This window comes from Rhipicephalus sanguineus, chromosome 4 (assembly GCF_013339695.2).
Source record: "Rhipicephalus sanguineus isolate Rsan-2018 chromosome 4, BIME_Rsan_1.4, whole genome shotgun sequence".
Taxonomy (NCBI): domain Eukaryota; kingdom Metazoa; phylum Arthropoda; class Arachnida; order Ixodida; family Ixodidae; genus Rhipicephalus; species Rhipicephalus sanguineus.
The window spans coordinates 39738219-39761376 of NC_051179.1; the positions used below are offsets into that span (position 1 = coordinate 39738219).

The 23158-nt window shown below is 48.1% G+C and overlaps 1 protein-coding gene across 1 annotated transcript in view; it reads right to left on the reverse strand.

Annotated features, from left to right (window-relative positions):
* The window catches only part of LOC119389804 (protein O-mannosyl-transferase TMTC2), a 395851-nt gene that overhangs the window by 18228 nt on the left and 354465 nt on the right, over nucleotides 1-23158 (reverse strand). The window contains exon 3 of the mRNA XM_037657191.2: nucleotides 562-1144. Coding sequence (XP_037513119.1) covers nucleotides 562-1144 — 583 coding nt within the window. The remainder of the gene's footprint in view (nucleotides 1-561; nucleotides 1145-23158) is intronic.

Genomic DNA, 23158 nt, shown 5'->3' on the forward strand with positions numbered 1-23158 from the left:
TAGATAGATAGATAGATAGATAGATAGATAGATAGATAGATAGATAGATAGATAGATAGACAGACAGACAGACAGACAGACAGACAGACAGACAGACAGACAGACAGACAGACAGATAGATAGATAGATAGATAGATAGATAGATAGATAGATAGATAGATAGATAGATAGATAGATAGATAGATAGATAGATAGACAGACAGACAGACAGACAGACAGACAGACAGACAGACAGACAGACAGACAGACAGACAGACAGACAGACAGACAGACAGATAGATAGATAGATAGATAGATAGATAGATAGATAGATAGATAGATAGATAGATAGATAGATAGATAGATAGATAGATAGATAGATAGATAGATAGATAGATAGACAGATAGACAGACAGACAGACAGACAGACAGACAGACAGACAGACAGACAGACAGATAGATAGATAGATAGATAGATAGATAGATAGATAGATAGATAGATAGATAGATAGATAGATAGATAGATAGATAGATAGATAGATAGATAGATAGATAGATAGATAGATCTAATTCAGCACTCACGCTAACGAGCAGCGACGGCAGGTCCCGCGGGGCCACCTTGTGGTTGACGAACACGTCGTAGACGGCGCACACTCCCAGAACCGTGATGCCGTGCTCCTTGGTGAGCATAGAGCATCCGGCGAGCGCCAGCGACGCGTACAGAGGCGCCCATCGCCGCTCAGCGTGTACCTCCTTGTCGCGGTACTTGCAGTACTGCACGTACGCCAACAGTGAGCCCAGGAAGAAGAGGCAGGCGCCCACGTCGGCGCGTCCCACGATGCCAGCCACGGCCTCGGTGTGCACGGGGTGCGAGGCGAAGAGGAAGCCGGCGACCAGCGTGGGCAGCCATTGGTTGAGGAAGAGGCGAGCGGCGAGCGCCGTGAACAGCGCCGAGACGAGGCCGTGCAGTAGCACGTTGAGCAGGTGGTAGCCGCGCGGCTCGTAGCCCCCGAGCAGGTAGTTGAGCCGGAAGGAGAGCACGCACAGCGGCCGGTACGACTTGTGGCTGCCGCTGTGCGTCAGCGGCGTGCCCCAGAAGTCGTTGCGGAAGAGCGACGTCAGCGGAGAGCTCGGCAGCAGGTCCTGGTTGCTCCGGATGGCGCGGCTGCGAGCAGTGAGCGATCACGTCACGCACCGTAGTCACAGGGTCTGGTTGCTATAGTTACGTGTAGGGGAATGCCCTGCCGTGATCACAATGAAGTGGCTTTGTTGTGACATGTACAAACACACACACACACCCTTCTTTCTCTGCTTTGTTTGCATAGCGGTGTCAGAGGATCAGAAGTCAATGTTTATGGAAAATGACGTAGACTTGTGATCTGGGTCAGTTGGTATTCTCGAGGGTTGAAACCAGCCAAATGACGAAGCACAAAGGAGATAGCAAAAGGAGAGCTGCGCACGCCCGCGCGGTTTTCGTAGGGGATGATTGAAAACGATGATCTCCTCGGAAAATATCCTGGTCTTTTGGCTGGTTACAATACTCGGGAAAGTGACACGGTCCCTTACGCATTCGCCTAAGACAACACAAAGGCGAAAGCCTTCTTTCTTTTATCAGTAGATTGCAAGTAAGCCGAGCGATTCCACTACTTTATATACGGAACTTTCTTACGTACTGCTCCCAGCTATCAATAACTGACACAGGTCATACGACAAACGCAGATGCCTATATTAAAATGCGCTACCCGCTCACTTTCTTGTAATCAGTCACGTCTCTGCGCTTCAGAAATGACCCCACTTCCTGCAACACCTCCGCGCACGCGCACAAAGACGCCCGCACATTAAATAAAGGGACCCTCGTCCAATTACACCATAAAACACACGCCGCGCGCGTTATCACATTTGGCCCGGCAAATGCCTCGCCGCCCGCATCGTATGGAAGCACACGCTTCAAAAAACAAAAAAAGATTCGAAGCGTGCGCCGCCACCCCGAAAGCTCGTATTTATCGCCTTTCAAACACATTGCGCGGTCGCTCCTTTTACCCGAGATGGAGGGGGAGGGCAAGGTGCAACAAACAGCGTGCGTTTACCACGTTCGAGTAGCGGCGGTCAGGCACGCGGGCGAGCCCCGCACAAGCAGGAATCGCTCCAAATGAAAACGACACAAATAACAGGGACAACAAGGCGAGCAATTGGGAAAGGCGACCGTGAAAGCTCCAGAAGGCGGAGAAGGTGCGTTGCGTATAGGCTACAGCACAGCGTGCGCTGTTGTCCCGCTTAACTCGCTGAAAGGAGAACACCGCGCCAGCGGCGGGGCATCTTCCGAAAGCGGGCGATAAATCAGGGGCTCGGATAAAAGCAGCAGCAGATACACACCCTCGGACTCTCTTCCACGCGTTGTCAAAAAGAAATAAAAAAGGAACAAATCCAGACCGTTAGGCGATCACAGACAGCAGCAGCAGCGGTTGATGCGGCAGTCGGGTACCGCATTGGTGGTATAGCTTCATAAATTAGCCGCAAGAGATAGAACGAAAGGGAGGGGGGATTGGGGCGAGCGAGGGGGGGGGGGGGGGTTGGAACGTGGCAGCGACGTCGACGGCTGTGTAGGCCTGACCAATCCGACAAGAAGGAATCACGAGCAAAGGAAAGAAAGGCATCCGTCCTGGTAAAAAAAAAAAAAAAAAAAAAACGCCGCCACCACGAGCAAGCGAGACGACAGGGCCACATAAACAAGCAGCAAATCTGATTAGGGGGGCAATCACTCGGCTTAAGCTCGTTGTCTGCACTGTACCGCGGGTACGGAAGCGACGGCTCAATAGCGCGAGCTGGTTAGGAGGAGCCACCGCCCCAAAGACTTTCGACGCTGGCCGTGGCTGTTACCGGAGTGAGGAGGGCCGGATAAAGAATGAACGCACCGACAGACTCGTGCGCACCCCCTTTCTCAAGTACACACGCACCTAGCGATCGGTATAAGTATATATATATACATACACTGTACGGTACGGCTTCTCACTCGACAAATAGGTTTATCTAACCATGCAGCCCTCCTGCAAGGGACTGAAGCAGAACACACGCCTGAGTGGAGAAAGCTAGATCGCAGCTGGCTGCTAGAAGGAGAGATGAACGGGTAAGGTGAAAAAGTAAGCGCGGCACGTCGCTCACTTTTTCTGTTTTTGTCTTCCTTTCTTACACCGAGCGCACTCCTTATACACCCTAGTGTTTTCTAGATCGTTACTCCTTTCTTTCCCAGAATCTCTGCCGTTGTTATCCTTCAACGTCCCGCCCAGTTCGGCTACTCGCTCGCGTTGTTTTCGCTCTTTATTTTGCGCAAACCCGCTCTTTTTTCGATGTTTCGCTCCCTCTATATATATAAGAAGAGAGAGGAGCGAGCCGCCGCCACCTTTGAAGTTCTCGGGTTTCGGTAGCCGCTGTGTGCTGGCCGACCGCGCCGAACGCCCGCTGTATAGTGTGGCCGGTCAAGAGCGTGATGGATGCGTTTGGCTGAGGAGCCGCAACGAATTAGGAGTCCGCTGAGCGGATCCCGCCAGAAGAAGGAGGTACAGAAAGAAAACAAAAAAGGGAAAGTGGTGCGCTGCTTGGATGGATCTCCTTGTGTGAAAGTGCGAGCTATCCTCTAGTTCTTTTTTTTTTTCGGCGAAACATACGCGAAGCTCACATTCTCCGGCCTGCAATATTTTTTTTTCTCTTCTTTCTTTTACCTCCTGCCTTCATTGCTGGATAGAGTTTGCTGTAAGTGAAGCGACTTTGACTCGCGGCGGTTCGTCTTTCGCGTCTGACTGATTCGCGAGTATTCGGGCAGCTGGAAGCTTGGAGGGGGGTTCGCTAAGGCATCTGTCTTCTGCATTTTTTTTTTTTTTGCGTACTCATAATTAACACGTTACACGTACATGCTTTAGAAGAACACCAGATATAAAGGTCACAAAGCAGACAGGATGTAACAGGCCACAGAGGTACGTAACTTATGAACGGCATCTTCATTCTTTTGACCTTTTCTTTATGACCTATTTTATTTTCATTTTACTTCGACTAATCATGTTGTTCCTCAAGGTGTGCTTCTTTTTCGCGATTCGCCTTTTACGCAGTGAGTACTTATACGTTGCCGGTAAAGTCGTACCATTCACATTTTTTAGGGCGAAAACCTTATATGTCTCACCAAACGCGAAAATTGACCATCGGCGTCAACACGAGTGACGCAAAAAAGTCATCTGCACGTGATGACGTCCTCACAGGACATCGTCGCCTCGTCAAAGGTGGGCCGGGCCGATCACGGAGGCTGCGCAAAACCAGATGAGAGCAGAAAGCTTGTAATGCCTCCGATCTTGGAGGCAGTGCAAAACCACGTTATATAGGTGCAAAAAGCTTTCGAAGTGAAGCGGGGGACGATCAGTGTATCGACTGAGAAGAAAAGAAGGCTTTTGTCTTCAAGTAGTCTTAGGCGAATGCATGGGAGACCCTGTGAGTTTTTCGCTTAACACTTGAAAATAGTATAACGCGTTTGCTTTCAACTCCCGGCTCTATACATATACAAAAGGCGCGTCTGCGCATTCATTTACACGCACAACCGCATAAACACCTTTGCTGGAGAAAGTACGCTGACGCCAGCCAGCCTGGAGAAGCAGCGTCGCAAGCCCACCATATACGGCAATACGGCAGGCAAAAATGTCAAGCCCATGTCCTGACACTCGCGCGAGCTGAATACGACTTAATAAACGCTTTATACGAATAGAGAACGCCGTTTTTCTGCCGAAAATTTCCAGCGTTTACTTATTTCTCTTTAGCATATGCGGGAATAACGCTCACGTCAACTGGAAGTGAGCTGCCTCGTCCCTTGAATCAATAAAGCGTTATTCTCGGCGCGGCTTCATCCACACAACGTGCGCATCCCACGGGGGTGCTCTCCGCAGTCGCTCTCGAGGGTGCCATGAGGGCAGGACGGTAACAAATGGTTCGCGGACGCCGCAGACAAAGACGGATAGCTTTCATCCGCTCCTTATCGTCCGCACACTATGCCACTTTCTATATATTATACAGTATAGTACGCCTCTCTTTCGGGCTGTATACACACAAACGCGGGAAACTCCAGTCACGTTTCAAGAGAGACGGGGCGATACGCTCTTGACACGGGTCTCGCAGTTTCGCCAAAGAAGATGTCTTAAGGACTCCTCCAACGAAACGTCCGCAATTTCTCGAGTGCCTGCTCGACACTTCCATGTTCAGCCGCGAAAGTATCACCTATAGCGGATATTCATTCAGCACCTCCTGCTCGCGAAGTTCGCGGCGAAAAGCTCGAGTAGGGCCCATGCGTAATGCTCGTAAAAGCACATCTCAAGATGCGTTACGACGTATTAAGGAATGTGCCCTTCGAACTGTGTGCAATGTGAGCTGTATAGTGTTAGGAGCTACACTACGGCGAAATGTGTATAGCGTGTGTGAAAACTACTACATGCCACCAGCACTTGCTGATTATAGGCCCGTAATCACACACACACACAAAAAAACCGTAATCCTTATCGTTCTTGTGCGCCTAACGTGTTTACTAAACAATAATGAAGCCAGTATTCGCAAAACAACCTTAGTTATCTCACGCCCTGCTTTTTGTTTTTATGCACTTAACGCGCGTCAAGGGCACAAAAACGATGAAGCGAGAGATATAAGGATAGAGAGAGAGAGAGAGAGAGAGAGAGAGAGAGAGAGAGAGAGAGAGAGAGCGAGAGAGAGAGATACGAAGAGGAAAGGCAGGGAGGTTAACCAAGATTTGGCTCGGTTGGCTACAGGTATAAGGATAACGTTGTTTTGTGAATACGGGCCTCAACGTTGGCCATGTGATGGCCAATGCTGCTGATGCTGGCTGGTGTTAGATACCAAGGTAAGCGAAGGTAGTTAGAGATATCTCAGGGGAAAGCTCACGCCTCCATCTTAAATATGCCGATAGATCGCCATAAAATTTTTTGTTCTTTTAGTGTTCTTATTTTCTTAATAAACGCGTTACGAAATCATACTTCGAGAATTATACGTTCCTTCCTTGATTCTGACAATCTTTTCATTTCGTTCTGGGTGTAAAAAAATGTCACAAAGATAATTATTGACAATCCAGAATACGCTTAAGGGAACGCATCATAAAAACACAGTCAGTACTGCGAACGATGCGCGCGTACTCCTGACTAACCAGTGTCAAATGAAAGCTGTGATGCGGAACAGTGCCGGTTGACAAGCAGGACACACAATGAGCCCCGTGCGCACGAAAGGACATTCTTTCCCACGCCACGGAAGCACGCGGTTGCGAGCCGGACCGAAAGATCAGGGCTTCGATCACGTGTACTACTACACAAGACTTATTAAACCCCTTTGTTGCGAGGACGCCACGTGACCTGCCAATCACTGGTAACCTGTCACGTGACAACGAATGACTCACTATATACACCACCGTAAGCGCGCGGTCGACCCGTTACACAATGACGAGCCGAAAGTACACAAAACACGCGTTTCTCTCTCGTGGCCCCCTTCACATCTGCACGGGCTTGACAGCGGCCCGCGGTACCAAAGTAACAAGTCCCGCTGGGACTCCCGAACGACGGGACGCCGGCGCTGAAAGCTTATATAAAAGCATTGCACTCTGCTTAATGAGATCGCCAAGCTCGGGCTATGCGTACGCTGTGGCGGTATAAGGCGTTTTACCGCTAGCGTCTCTATGCTTTTTCGTATCTGCCACGTTGCCTTTTCTTTTTTTGGTTTTTATACAGCAGTGTGCATTGCCACGCGACTGGCAGCATACAGTAAGCATACACCCTCTTAGCAGCGTACTCCCAACAGAAACCCTTCCTAGTGATAACATCAGCCTTTAATTCTTTTTTTTTATGTTGCGCATCTTTCACTGCACGTGTAGCATTTCCGGACGTTTGCATTCTGTATCTGTACTTTTTATGTAAGCGCGTGCGGGAGATATCCGGTTTCCGACACTATATGCAATGGATAGAGTATTCTCCGAGTGTCACAGATTTCACACGCTGTCGTGTAACGAGGCTTGCGACCACGTGTGTGAGCTCTTTGACGACGTCCACTTATATGGGTTAATGTTAAAAGGAAAAAAAGGAGGTACAAGACAGCTAGCACAGACACGGGGACACGAGAAGAGAAACAACGACACGAGCGCTTCTTCTTTTTTTTTTGTCCCTATGCTTACGCTGTTTTATGCCCTACCATTAACCATATCCAACTACTCTGATTCGCAGTACTAATTAAGGAATAAACGATGACGCACGGGAAGCACTGTTATTAGCGAACGTAGTGTTCGTGGTTAGCGGAAAGTGTCCTGCAGAGATGCGCAGGTATGAATTCACGTTAGCGCGTTTATTAGTGGAACGAGCAACAAGTGACGCTCGTGTTTGTCTCCCGAGCACTTCCGGTAGAGCACGTTACTTCCGGTTTTCCGAATATTCAGAAAGAAGAATTCTAAAGAAAATAAAGCTGGCACAAAATCTATGGTTCTGTTACATTTTAGGAGTTGTATTGGATGCATATGATATCGGAGCATAAGCTTATTTAAGGTAAGCGCCAACTAACTGTCAGGATAACTAATGAGAATTAATTGAATGAGTTCATTGCAAGAGCAGATGGTTTTCATGCGAGCGACTTGGAGTTACTGCATATGTTTCCCTTGGGGAACGTATGCGTCGCCTTGACGCATATGCATTCGCGCGCGCCCAGCGCCCCTCTTTTATGAAATTCTGGGGAACGTCGCGGTTTTCGTTATTTCTGATTTCTTCTTCTTTTTTCTGTGTTGCACGTCAAAAACGGGACGGGCCATTAGATTTTAATCCTTGCTGAATCTTTTGCCGCAAGCCGCAGTAAAATCGGATAGTTTGTAACAAAACTACTTCTCAATGAAATAGGTCTGTTCCGAAAGGATCACTCTAAAAGCTTAGAATAACAGAGAGCTGAGCTAGTTGGTAAGTATTCATTCTAAGGATCACCTTTTACTACTACTACTACTACTACTACTACTACTACTACTACTACGCGTTAAAAAAACGAAAACAAGCACATACTAAAAGAAAGAAAGAAAGCCAAATGCGGTGCGTTCCTTTCTCGTCCTGTATATAGAGTATCCGAACCATGGAGAGGCGAATCCCGAGGGCGCTGATGTCGGGAGAAGAGGCGGCGGCGGCGCTGATGCGGTGCCGAGGGTCGGTGCGTGCATTCCATCCTTGCGGAGGTTATTACCGCGGCCGGCACAATGAAAAGCCACCGGAGGAGAGGATCGTCATTCTCCGCTCTCGCTTTTCGCGCGGTATATAACGTCGCCCGGAATTCGGCCATCCACGTTCCTCTCGACGAAACACATACATACACATACTGCTGCTGCCGCTGGAGAAGGCTTCGGTGGATGGCTGCGCGACCAAGGGCCCCGAAAGGAGGACTGCGAGCCGCGTTGCACCGTTGTCTACATTTCGCGTGCTCTCTCCTGTTTTTCACTGACTTCCGAGCGCGTTCGCCTTTCATTTATTTCTCTAACGATTTGCTATATTTTCTTCTTTCTTCATTTATTTTATTTTATTTATTTATATTTGGAAGAGGGAGGGGGGCACGGATACTTTTTAGTGAGCGCATTTTTTACTGCAAATGAGTTCCACGGAATCCCGCAAGGTGGTGGAAAGGTTAGGAAATGGAAATTGACAACCGCCCGTTTGTAGTACCGAAACCACACAGAAAAAAAAAAAAAAAACCCGTACAGATTTCTCAGAAAGAAAGCTTCTTAGTTCCTGAAAAACTAGTCCTGGTCCGGTAATCGAACCCGGGACCAAAGCCTTCCGGGTCGGTCGCTCTACCAATTGAGCTAACCAGGAAGTTAGCAAATGGCAGCGCGAGGGCGTTCTTCTTTGTATAGAGACCCGTGGTACGCACCAGCATGTCTTTCGTGCGTTGAGCTTACCTTAACTTAAGCTTCTTCCGCGTCATAGAATTTTGCTCCTAGGAGTACATTACGCAAATAGTGTCCTTCGTCACAGCCTACAGCATCTTACCCGCCACGTTGGTCTACTGGTTATGGCACTCGAGTGCTGACCCAAAGGTCGCGGGATCGAATCCCGGTCGCGGCGGCCGCATTTCGACCGAGGCAAAGTTCTAGAGACCCGTGTACTTAAGATTTAGGTGCACGTTAAAAAACCCCAGAAGGTCAAAATTTCCGGAGCCCTCCACTACGGCGTCCTTCGTAATCATATCGTGGTTTTGGCACGTATAACCCCGACAATTATTATTATTAGCCTACAGCACACCGTCTGTCTGCACGTTGACGCTATTCTAACCACCATTATATTATAACGCGCTTTAAAAGCACAGGCATGCAGGTAACAAAAAGCCACAGCTTCGTCCTATAAACGTCATGAATGGCAGCCACCGCATTAACGTAGGTGGCGCCACTGGCAACGGACACCACGTGACCAGACCCTGGCCATGAATTGCCCGGGTATTCAGCACTCAAGCATAAGAGGGGGCACGCATACGAAGCGCCCCCTGACGCCCGCTATATATATAAATAAAGTGGCCGTGTTTGGGCATGCGCAGTTGATAAAGACTGCCGCGTGTATCAAACGTTCCTGCATTCAATAATTCATGTGTACACACGGCAGCGCGAGCGATACAGCGGGTTGCAGAGCCGAAACCTAACATTAACTGCACTTACCAAACCACTCGCGCCAATTATGTATAATATAGGAGGGACACAACGTGCGAAAGGTGTGTTGGCCAGCTATAAAACCGAACGTCTCGGTGGCGAAAGAAAGAAAAAAAAAAAAGTTACGGAGGAGAAACAAGTTGACATTTCGCGAGCGCGCAGCTCGCTTGTTTGCCCCCGTTGATTCTTCTTCGCAACGCATAAATTTCACGCTTGTTTCTCGGTATATTTTATGGGTTATCTTTTACGTTGTTAGTATTATTTTGTCTTCCTCGTAGCCCTTTACGGGGGGAAAAAATAAATAAACGTAGCCAAGTGTACAACGTAAACCTCGTTCCCGCGATCGAGCCGGTCACGAAACGCAGGCCCAAAAGAGATGAGCAGCGCTGTCAAGTTAATATTTCTTAGAGAATGAAGCCCCTTAGCGGGTCAGGAATATAATAAAAATAGGAAGAAGAAGCGATAAGTATAAAGCGTGGTATGTGGCTATGCGGTCTTCTCTCCCTCTTTCCTGCGCGATCGCAAAAGTAATTGCGCCTAATCACGATTGATTACGGTTGATGAATATGCGTACGCACTTGCGGTCGCAGCAAAGAAGGTCAAACGTGGTGTAGGAATGTGAATAATCACTAAAAAGAGGAGTATTATGCAAGAAACACACGGAGTTCTATACGCCAGCAGTTTGTAAGCGGATTGCTATAGGATACGCCTGATGTTCTTTTAGACGATATATTTTATGTGGCACCAAACGGCAACAATACGTGGAACCTTGCTTATGAATGCGGAGGACCCAATGACTGATATATGTGCGAATTTTTTTTTACAGGCGTTGTTTCAGCACATGTACTTTGAACCACAAATGATGACGGGCGTAGCTCAAAAATATTAAATAAATAAAAATAAATGGACAAATAAAATGTCTGCGTGCCGAAACAACGACCTTATTATGAGGCACACCGCTGCGGGGGACTCGGAATTACTTTTTGAGCCCCGCAGGTTCTTTGGCACGCAGGTAAATTTGCCAGTACACTGGGGTTCTTGCATTCCGCCCTTGCCGATGGCGGCCGTGGTCGGATTTCGAAAAGTCTAAAAACATGGTTGATCCCTCCGTTATAGGAATCGGAATAACACGAAAGTAAAGCCTGCCCTTACAGAAGTAACTGAATGTTTACTGTACATTTATATAAGAGAGTTTACACAATGTATAGTGGACAGCGTGCCCGAGCATCTGTTGTTGCGGACCGAGCGGTCGTGGGTTCGATGCCCGTTGACGGGACTTTTTTCCTTTGCCATCTGATTATGTAAATTTTTTCGACGTCATTTCCGTGACGGATATACGTCACTGAAGTCTTGGTGGACCCCGGCATAAAACACTTTCGTGTTAAAAAAAAATGTAAACATAGCGGTATTGCTCAAACTACGTACGCTATGCTCTCGCATAAGAAATAAAGAAAAACTAGAAACCGTGCTATGTTTTTTTCCCCTCTCCGTGTGTACAACACCAGAACTTCTTAGATGTCTTTATTATTCTTTATCTATTAATGTTATATCTATAATCCACTTTTTCCCTCCCCTCTTAAATGTACGTCTGTAACCTGAGGATAATAAATAAATAAATAAATAAATTAATAAATAAATAAATAAATAAATACACCGCGTTGCCAACGTAATACATAGAACTGTCTTAATTTCTATAGAATACTGGTCAGCGTGCCATGAATCATTGGCAGTTCAACCATCCGTCACTTCTAAGCCGCGGAAGGTGCTTAAGAAGAAATATTAAGCCCGGAAACAAGAGAGGGAGAGCGAAAGAGCGAGATTTAATATTTTAACACGGCGTCGCTCGCGAAGGCGGGAAATCTCGGAACAAGAAAGCTCTGCCGACATTAAATGCCGTCGTCTTCCCGATTCGCCTTGCGCGCTTCAACCGGCGGAAGGAAACTCCACGGCTGCTATGTACTAAATAAATTAATGGTCCTGAGCGAACGGACGGCCGAACGAGGGAGAGTGAAAGCCGAGGACAAGAATTCTTCGGTTCCCTGCCGCTTATATCCGGTGTGGAGAGGGGAGGCCGAGGACCCGCTTATATCCGGCAAGCGGGTTATAAATAGAACAATTCGCGCAGCAGTCTCGGATATGAAAAGGCACGGAGGAAGAGGGGGCGGGCCCGCCTTAAGGGATTTCGAAAGTAAGTACGGTACTGTGCACGGGCACGAGCACAATTGTCCTGAAGCATTGTCGCTATCGTTCATCATCCCGCGACTCTTTTCGGGGGAGGAACTCGAGTTTTGAACGTTTTATAAGAACGCTACGGCAGCTATAGGAAGAAAAGAAGAAAGGAAGAGAGAGGGAGGGTGGTTATATTGTTTTGCGGACGATGAACTGCATGCCTAGCACGGCCTTGTAGCCGGTCGTCGAGAGAGGGCGAGAGAAAGAAAGAAAGAAAGAAAGAAAGAAAGAAAGAAAGAAAGAAAGAAAGAAAGAAAGAAAGAAAGAAAGAAAGAAAGAAAGAAAGAAAGAAAGAAAGAAAGAAAGAAAGAAAGAAAAGAAAGAAAGAAAGAAAGAAAGAAGCGGGATCGCGGCTCTTGGAACAAAGAAGCAGTCTTCGCGGCGTTATTAAACATTAAAGCGAAATCGGCGCGGAAGAATCTTTGTTCCTCGCCGTTTAGAAAAGAAAAAATAAACAAATTTCTAACAGAGATTTTCAAGACGTCGTAGGGAGCAAAACGCAGGCGGTAGCAGCTCGATCGTCGGGACAGGCTTTTGTAGTCGAGCACCACGCTTAGAAAAAAATAAAATAAATATAAGAGAGCGAGCGAGAGAGAGAGAGAGAAAGAGCTCTGAAATCGGCAGTCTAGCTGCTACGCGGAGCGTGTTGAAATAATTAGGAGAGGAAAATTAAGATGATTAATTCCACAAAGAGGGGAACAAGATGGATAGGCTTTCGGAACAACGTCGCATCAACCACACACGTCACTTGCAATAGAAAACGCCGCAAAAGACAAATATTAGAATATAATTCGCGTTTTGAAGTCTCACTCTCAAAAAAAAAAAGAAAAGAAAAAGCGGGCCGCAGACATCACTGACGTTTGAAATGACCTTGTAGTAGATCACTGCGCTTAGAAAGAGAGATATATATGTGTTTTAAATCAGCAAGCTATGTGAGTTTTCTGCGTCTTTTCTTTTACTACTCAAGGAAAGAAGCCATCACACACGTACAGAAGCAACAGTCTATTACATCGCATACCGTATAGCCTTAAGTGAAGCAGATGAAGCAAAGAATAAAGCGGAAGTCCTCTTAATGAATACGTAGGCTCGCGGACTTGGCGATTGCACGACTGAACAAAGGGAACGATGAGAGTCACTCGAAGAGCGGCGGCGATAATGCGGAACGAGACGACATCGGAAGCGGCATTTTACTCGACAGACAGAAAACGTTATTGTACAAAAGAAAATTAATGAGTTGACGAAACGACGCGCGGACGATTCATTTCTGGAGAGAAAACAGCGCAGAAAAGAAATGAGAGCGAATCGCGCCCGGAACTGAATTCTCGATATAAAAGGAAAGAAAAGCGACGGAGAGATATTTAATCACGCCACTCGGACAGGGAAACGTGAAAGGGAAAGAGAATGTTGGGAAAGAGAGCAAGCCAGCTAGGTCCAGTGAGAGTTTCAATCAAGAGACGACACACACACGCACAATGGGACGTATATACATATACGCGTCCGTGCGCTATTAAAGAACGTATATAGCGACGCGCGGCACCTCGCTACACAGCATAATCGCCCTGGGTCACGAAAAACGAACGGACCGGAGACTAAGTAAGCGGCCGCGGCAAGGGCCGACGGTATAGCGCGAAGCGAAGGAAGAAATACCGGCACGAAAATAACGCAAACATGTCGAGTTACATAATAACACGTACGCGTACACCGATTCCTCCTAACATGAAGGGGGCGCAATCTTCGAGATTACCGATGGCGCGGGACAAGCAGAAATGGGACGTCATGAAGATATACACGAGATATACGTACGAGAAAGCGAGCGAGCGAGAGAGATAGAGTATACGCACACATACACACTCACGCACGGTAACTTTTTCTCGAAGAACCAACAAACAAGCTTGGGTGAAAAGGCACGAGCGAGAAGGGGGGGGGGGGGGAAGTAGCGAGTGTAAGAAGAGTTGCGGCGTGTGTTAAAGCGGAAGCGACGCGGGCAAGAAAGCAGAAGGAATGGTGACCGGAAGAAGGGGGGGGGGGGGAGGAAGTGAAAGCAGTTGGTCAGCGGAAATGCCCCCCGGTCATCGTATATAGAGTGAGCGTAAAGTAGCCGCGCACCACGATCTCGCCCCAATAGAAGAGGCAATTCCGAGCGTATATATACAGCAACATCGCTGCCCTCTATATCTTTTTCCTTCTCCCTGTATATATTGCGAAGACAGCGGCGGTATCTACGATGCCGCGCCCCTGGACAGCCTCCAGAGGTCTTCCAGGAACCGAAGAAACGCTCCTAACCCCAGCAACCTCCGAGCTTCTTCTTGGCTCCGGGAGTGCAGAATAACAATTCGAATATTACTACTTCCACAAAGGTTGTTGGTTCTCTTTCGTCTAGGCGGTCCCGACGGCACGGACCTCTATCAAGAGTTACACATCTCTATCCACCATATGTGTATCCTTGCGTGCCTGTCAATTTAGAATGCTAAACAAAAGTAGACAGTTTTGCAGTAATCGCACCCTAATCTTCCGCATGCTTTCACTGCCTTCATTTTTTATAAAGTGTAATATGTATGGTTTCAAGAAACATAGTTGTAGTCAGCGCCCGTCCTGTCATTCACTTCTCTGACCTGTCCTCGTCAAAGGTAGCGGTGGAATATATCACTGACGTAGCCAGGGGGAGGGGTTTCAACTCTCCTTCCCCCAGAAATATTTCAATTTTGCATGTGTATATACACACGCGCGCATACAAACTTGTTGACGTGAACAGCGCGTGTAATACACAAGGACGAAGAAACAACGAGGACTTGTGTATTACACGCGCTGTTCACGTCAATATGGAATACCAACTAGCCCGGTCACACACCTTGCTTCGCATACAAACGCACGCACGAAGATACATCTATAAAAGGTGAATGAATTCCCCCCCCCCCCCCTCATCACCCCTCAGAAAAAATTTGTGGCTACGCCCATGGTACGAATGTACCACCAGCCAGCCCCCGCAACGTGTTTTGTCTATCGAGATATTTTGGAACAGGACAAACAATAACAATAGGCTTGGCGCATGCGCGTAAGGTGTTCTAAGCGGGGAACAGATCGCGTGTGGGTGCACTAACGGGTACGTACGCGGCACGTAAGCACGTACACGGTCGTTTGCTTGTACACAGTGAGTTGCTATACAGGCTGACCAATTTGCGTAAGCACTGCGGCTGCTGCATCAATGGTCCTGATGTCGATGATGTTATTGCTGTATCTATGTAAAGGCTGCATGTCATATCGTGCGCCACGCGTACTGGGAGAGCTTGCGCAATGTACATGATAAATAGGACTGCGTCGGACTGTCAGTAGTTGGTAGAGACGTCCGAGGATGATAGTCATTACTTGCGATGAATGATTCGAGTTTATACCACTGGTCGCGTTGCACCGTGCTTGTATGCGTAGGAAGGCAGAGGCCCGTAGCAGGACAGGTCGATTGTGCGTGTTTCCGAGAGTACACACTTGAGTGGCATAAGCGATTGATTAATTTACTTTTCATTTTCAGCTTTCGTTTCTATGGTTACTAAAAAACAACATAAAGATCCGGTTAATGTGAGTAGGACGTGCAGATCAGGCATAAAAAAGGGAAGACATTCATGTCTTATCGCTTCCTGTTGATAACAGCGCACATATACTGCGCCCTCTTTGATGCCGAAGATAAGACGCCAGCGCCAAGATTGCACGAGAGATGTAACGGACCTCTTTTTTTAAACGCACATTGCAAAAACAACATGACTGTAAACGGGCGACTAAAACGACAAAGCTTTTCGTTCATTTTGGTATTGATCAGACGCCCTTGATAGCGGTATTTCCGGCATCAGGACTCCTCTTACGGAGAATTCTTACCAAGAGTGGTTTTTGAGAATACCAGCCGTGATGTAGACGGTCGTATAAGAATAGACAAGCGGCACTGTCACCCACTTCGCTGTATTTCCATCCCCTACCCCCATACACCTCCCTCACCCACCACCTCACCCCCCTTAATTGACAGTGTCATGTGACGTCACAACGTACGCTGCGATACGTTGTTTCACAGAGGCGCAATTATACACCTCCCACCCTTGGTGTTAGAGGTCACGAAACAACCTGTACAGAGAAGTTAGGAACAAAACGAAAAAACAGAAAGATAATAGCCGAGCACGACAGGCGTCTCGTGTACGATCCTGAGCTACAAAAAAGAAAGAAAAAACAACCACGGCGGTCTACGGAGAAAACTTCGATAGGTACGAAACGAATCATGCACTCAGGGATGTTCTGTGTATACGTATACAGAATCCCAAGGTATCGCGGGGACCATCCGGCCCGGCCACGCTCGCGAGAAGTCGAAGACGCCGACTTTGCTTCGAAAGAAGAAGAAAAAAAAAAAGTAAGCGAGATGATGATCGCCAATTTATTAGCGTGGCAACAAGGACGCGCGGGGCCGTTCTATAATGACAATAATTGCTACTCCGGGCCGCGCCGAAAACGCACCGTATAGTCGTCGCCGCAGTCGGTCCCCTCTCAAGGCGCGCGAGCGTATACACGCCGCTCGAGTATTATATACTGTGTACAGTATATATACTACGTGCATTCCCATGTACGCACACGCAGTGCCCCGGCCGCCAACCGCCGCCGCCACCACCAAGGACGCCCTCAATTCATTGCCGAGTCGTGACCGCCGCTCGATGCCATGCGAGATCGCAGACCGATCAGGCCGGCGAGTTCGCGACCTCTGGCTTCGCAGTGTTTGTATCCGATGTGCGCGCTGAGGAAGCGCACGCACTCGCGCCGTTTTGAGTGGCGGAGCGGGTTATGCAAGACATCGACTCGGATGGATAAATCGCGGAACGACGATTACGCCGTCGAAGGGTCTTAGTTTTGAATGCTCGCAACGACGTGCTACGTAAATTACATGACCGTGCGCAAAAGCAAGCTTTGCTTCGTGTGTTACACTCCTCAAGTTGCAGCCTTGAAGAAAAGTCAGTCCGCTTGTCGAAACGTCGTCTCTAGCGACACCCTGTGTTCCAAGTATTTTTCGTCGCTTCACTATTCCATCTTCCCCTGAATTTCCACCTTATATGGAACTCCACAAGGGCTGCAATGTGGGCTTGTTCGTGAATTATCTGAACAGCTTTGATGTAGCGCGAAACAACACACGAGAAGGCACGTAAGGATGTGCCTTCTCGTGTTCGTGCGTCATGTTGTGCTACATCAAAGCTGATCAGTGATCACTTACACTCCAGTTCGTCATATGTGCCTCCGAGATGCGTAGTCCGAAGTATCGTGCGTTTCATGCATTCGGGGGTGAGGGATAACAACCATGCATTAGAGGGTGAGGCAGATTCATGTCATCAAGGCCGCCATTTTGTTGTACTGCCAACACAGTGACACATTGCAAAACTACGTTTTACCTGGGTCTTTAACTGCAGCGACACAGTTGAGGCTGCGGATTTCGCAACAGATTGGCATACGTTGAAGTTACGTGGGTACACCCTATACGTGTCAAGCAACAACCAAACTAGAAAGCTGCAGATAAAGACACAAAGGTGCGCACCGATAACTCGGGTAAACAGCGGCCGTCGTTCGGCTGTGTATATAGATGGAGCCACTATACCTGACTATACCACGGCGGAGGAAACGAATTTTCGCCAAACCGCGTAACATGTGTCCTGCGCAAACATGCTGCGCAAATACCGTGTGTACAAACCTCTGCATGAGCGATAGATTAATGACAACTTTCGTCTCAGATGGCGTTACATAAAACGAGAAAAAATGCCTTGCACTGACGTCATCCTAGCCGCCATGGGGGAGGACCGGCAATGTCGGAAAGTTGCATCCGTTGGGATCAGGCGCAGTGTTCCTGCTGCAAGTTCTCACACACAGGCCAGCAGCGTTCCGACTGCGTCTCAGTGACACAGAAGCAAGTTGTTCTTCGCACTGAATACAATATACTGACACCATCCTATTGCCACCATGTTGGAGCACCAGTGCTGTGGCAAGCTGAGTTTCTGACGTCACGTGCAAGCCATCTATCGGAAGACTATCCTGTTTCAGTCATTACCATTGCTTCAACTCACGCATTCTCTGTGCGTTCGTAGCTACTGAGCCGTGCGCACTGACCCCAGTAGAGAGAGAGACAAAACGTTTATATGCTTGATGACTCCGGTACAATTGAGCGTCCTGAGCTGCTCGGCTGTCGACACGTAGCACACGCGACGTTTGGTTCTGAGCCATCCGGAAACTAAGGCCAACTTCATGCGAACCTCACATAGAATATAAATACCTTACAGCCTTGGCACCTATACTGATACAGATCACGCATTAAAGGTTGCCTCAGCGTAGCTCGAGGGAAGACGACGAGGAATACGAAGTAATGGCCGCTTACTAACCGATCGCCATAATCATCGGGTTTGGACTCTTTGTAAGTACATCTCGCAAATATCATGGCACATCAGTTGCACGTATACATTGCATTCCCAACCTCATAGATCTAGGTCCCTTCGTGAAGATAAAAAAAAAAAAACACCGCACGGATGATCGTCGGGAACGGGAAGTACACGCTACGCGATGGAACGTGCCGCAGGGAACTCCTGCAGTTTGCGCGCGCACGTCCACGATAAATGGTTAAGCGTGCCAATGTTTCTTTCGCACGGATAACGATCACCCCATCGCGTGAAGCAAGCTAGATGGATTGGGCTTCTGAATATAGTTACGCAGGTTGGTTGCGTGAACGGCATAACGTGTATAACTTCTGTGCGGGTATTCGTGTAACGATTTCTCCCGCATTAAGATTACACATACACACACACAATATATATATATATATATATATATATATATATATATATATATATATATATATATATATATATATATATATATATGTGTGTGTGTGTGTGTGTGTGTGTGTGTGTGTGTGTGTGTGTGTGTGTGTGTGTGTGTGTGTGTGTGTGTGTGTGAGAGAGAGATTAAAGACCGTGGAACCCCACGCTTTCCTAAAATCGTGTGTCCGTGCTGTGGGATAGAAGAGTGGTGTGCAAACGACCACCGTATTGATTGCCCAAATGCGAGAGTGCGTGCCTCTCATAAGTCGAGTGGGTTAATCGGCATACGCGGATCTCGTCGTGCGAATGGGGAATCGATTGCGTGCTTTTTCCATGGCTGAAAAACGATGAGGCGATTGAATTTTTTTTTGTTGTTGTTATGGAGTATGACATCGCACCAGAGTGATTACTCTGACCCGTTGGAATCCTATGGCCCATCTTCTGGCCTGTTGTTAAAAAGGCGTCTGGTCAACTACCGTGTTTTTTGTCACCAGCGATATCCCGCATTCGTGGTTATATGCCGCAGGCCGCAACTCCTTCGCGCGTACCGCTTAAAATCGGGAAGTTCGGCATGCCATAATCGTCAGAGTTTTTGGGGGCGTATACGGGGGAATAGTGGTTCTTGAGGACGAATTGAATAGTGCCAGTAACAAATTGAATATGGGATACTTTTCCAATATTTTTCGAATATCGAACTGTCGTTGATGTAATTTATTTAAAGTGACGCTCACGTGCAAGAGCATTCGTAATTTTAGCATTGGAAGCACAAATGGAGCGCCAAGAACGAATAAGCAGATTCTATGCACACACTTCGAGCGATCGTTTATCCTTCTTCGAAAGAGGGGCAGCGATAAAGACATATACAGCTCCCGCTGATAAGTATGCACTGTATAAGCTTTCATATTTTATGCATTTACACTATGCCCGCGGCATGAAATTCACTGTACTTTTGTAACGACAGCGTGTTCATTTGGACGCAGTGAACTGATGAAACCATTTGTATACACGTCAGCAGCTGAATGATGGGAAGATCAAATCTAACAGGACACTATTCGGTTCGGTATTCGAAAGTTTCGAATATTCTCGTGCCCCTAAACTTCATCTGGATAGGCTCCTTACATAATAATTGTTGGGGTTCCTACAGACGGGTACATATCTCTGCCCGCGAACGTTATAGGATAGAGCCGGACTTTCAAGACGGGTGTCTTCGTTGTGGCCTCGAGAGTTGCTCGCTAGCTCACATGCTCTGGCAGTGCCCCGCGAATGTGGGGGCGGATTTATGTGACGAGGACTCGTGGCGGCGGAGTTTACACAGCCCGGACCTGGGTCTGCAACTACTGGCTCTCCGGAGGGCCCCGGCCATCGCGGAGGGTCTTCATCTTCCGGTGCCGACCTAGGTGGAGCCGCCGACTTGTTGAGGGGGTCTTAGGACTTCCTTACACCAGTCCCTCTGGTCCTTCAATAAAGTTCTTTGTGTTTATGTATGGGGTCTAACGTCCCAAAACCACGATATGATTACGAGAGACGCCGTAGTGGAGGGCTCCGGAAATTTCGACCACCTGGGGATCTTTAACGTGCACCTAGATATACGTACGCGGGCCTCAAGCATTTTCACCTCCAAAGAAAATAAGGCCGCCGCGGCCGGGATTCGATCCCGCGACCTGCGAATTGGCTCCTTTTACTTCCATCCATTTATGAGCCATCGTCGTTGACGTTGTTGCGTTTGTTTTTGCCCAGTATACAGTTACCTTGCTTGATAGGCAACAACTTAGACCTTTGGCTATGTGATTTGAAAAGCTGAACAACGTGCGAGAACTAAACAAGTTTGTCGAGAAATATACAAGTCTGCCTCTTTAACATTTGCGCGAACCACAAAGAAAGCTCCACTTAATTGTGACACAAATTCCCACATATGCATGATGGGATTTGTTACATGGATCCTTGTGACGTCCCACGTTATAAGATGAACGAAGTGGTTTCTCACACAGAATCGACTAAAGAAATTAAGATCAAGAACTTACCAGTTTTATTTGTTTGCGCTGCGCCGAGTAAGATAATCGGTTTGCGTATCGAAGCGAAAGTCAAGTGCTTTTCGCGTTGACACTCAGGACAGAAAGCGAATAACAGAAAGAGCGACGCGACCATCAGTAATTTCTCACTTACCGAGCAGCTGGCTCGTGAAATTACGCGAACTCAGCCTTTCAGGTTAATTAGTGCTCTTCAGTTCTGCCTTTACATCATCTCGCGCTTTCGACGCTTTTCATGTTGACAGTCGTGACAGTGAACTGCGTCAGCATTCCTATCTCTCACGCGCCATCAATCTGAATCAGGTCCCGGTGCATGGCAATCTCATAATCGCAGAGTCAAGCGCGTCAACCCTTCGGTCCCGCATCTGCGAAGCAATCGTTCAACCTTTCAACCTTGCGTTCTCAACACTCATCTCGGTAGTTACAAACAGATGACGATCGCAACATCGGCGAGGCGACAACGAACGCCATCAATCTGAACGCCATCCTCAGCGTAACGAGCTCGTTCATCAAACGATGCGCGTCATGCTTCCTAACCTAACTGCCCTTACCGCTCTTCACATACTTTTTAGGGGCATCGTCCATGACATTTTCGGCGCGTTCCTTCAAAACGCTACGCTTAGCTCTTTGCGAGCATAAGCGCTGGCATGTTATGATAAGCCTATCCGAGCGAAAAAGTGAAGAAAAAAAAAAAACCACAGCACGCCTTATTTGCTTGAGTGCTAAGCGTTGTAGCTGCGAGAGAGAGATAAAGAGAGGGAGCGAGCGTTTCCCATGGCCTCTGCGTCGCACGGACGAGTGTTGCCGTCCATTACTATTACCAAGACGGTCGTTATATCCGTTATTATTTATATTCTCCAAGCATCCCTAGCGCGCGAGTGCACCGTCATTAAAGGAACGTCGTGCGCGGGCCGAGAGGGAAAAAAATGATGCCGGAGCGAGAAACCATCGTCATCGCCGTCATCATCACGAGCAGCAGCGCCGCCATCGACAACAACGGCAAACAACAAAAATGGCGGCGGCGGCGGGGCGCGGACCTTGTCCAATTAAACGCGACCTTTCCGATCACGACTTCGCCATTATACGAGGCCGGCGTTCCTCGCTCTCCCGCTCTCGTATCTCGAGCCGCCAACGAGACGAGAGCTCCATGGCGTATCGCGTCGGCGATGATGGTGGCAGATGTTTTCCCGCTCGCCACAAAAACGCCGCGCAGCGTATCAGAGCGGCGCGCGCGCACCCCGAGAAAAACGACGGGATTCCGCAAGGGGGTTCTACACTGCTGCGCCCTCCTGCGTATATATACCGACTTTTCTTGTTGTTTGTCTACGCGCCTTATCTCGCCGTAACAGCGACGCCGCGTTTGGAGCTGAAGTCAGCTAATGAGGGGTCGAGCGGTCAAATTTTCGTTTTCTTTTTGTTCGTGATAACACGACCTATACGGCTGGCTGCCTCCTCTAATAATATGCTCGCTATCGCCATTGGCCGGAGCTCTATTCTTAACGAAACAAGCTAGCGTATGAATAGCTTTGTGTATATGCGAATTCCCAACGCGCGAAACCATGAGGCAGGCACTCGTATTCCTTGTACGGAAGAAGCAGTAACTCTAACTTGGAAAGGAGAGAGGTAGATGTAAGAATAAGAATTGTTGGGGTTTTACGTCCCTAAACCACGATATGATTACGAGAGACGCCGTAGTGAAGGGCTCCGGAAATTTCGACCAGCTGGGGTTCTTTAACGTGCACCTAAATCTTAGCACACGGTCCTCTAGCATTTTGCCTATTACGAAATGCGGTCGCAGCGGGCGGGATTCGATCCCGCGACCTTCGGGTCAGCAGTGAAGCACCATAACCACAGACCACCACGGCGCGTGAGAGAGGTAGAGAGGGATGGATAAAAGAAAATGCAGGTTTAACGGGATGGAAATATCCGGTTTGCAACCCTGTATTGGAGAAGGAGAAAAGAAAGGACAGGGGGGAGGTGGGGGGTGATAGAATGTAAAGGTTTGAGAGCATTGAGGCGTTACATTGGGGTAAGCAACACAGATGCGTAAGACAGAAAAAAAAGAAAGAAATAACGAATGTGCTAAAGTACCGCGCCTGTTCGCGCAGGCCAAACAAGGCAGTGCCCCATCTTGGAAGAGCGCCAATGATTTGGAAAAAGGACGGATATTCGGCCTTCGTGCTTCGAGATGCGTCGATGTGATGAAGGGTTACGCACTGGGCTTATATCCCCAAAACTTCTCTCTCGAAAGAATCGAAACATGGATGCGGCTATATCGACCTGTTTGAGTGATATCGCCTCGTAATTTATGTAGTATACGATCTCAATAAGAAAAGGCAAATCATCGGCGCTCGTGGAGGCACCGCGATGTGTAGCCATATTGCACGAGGCCGATCGATGTGCAGATCGCATAT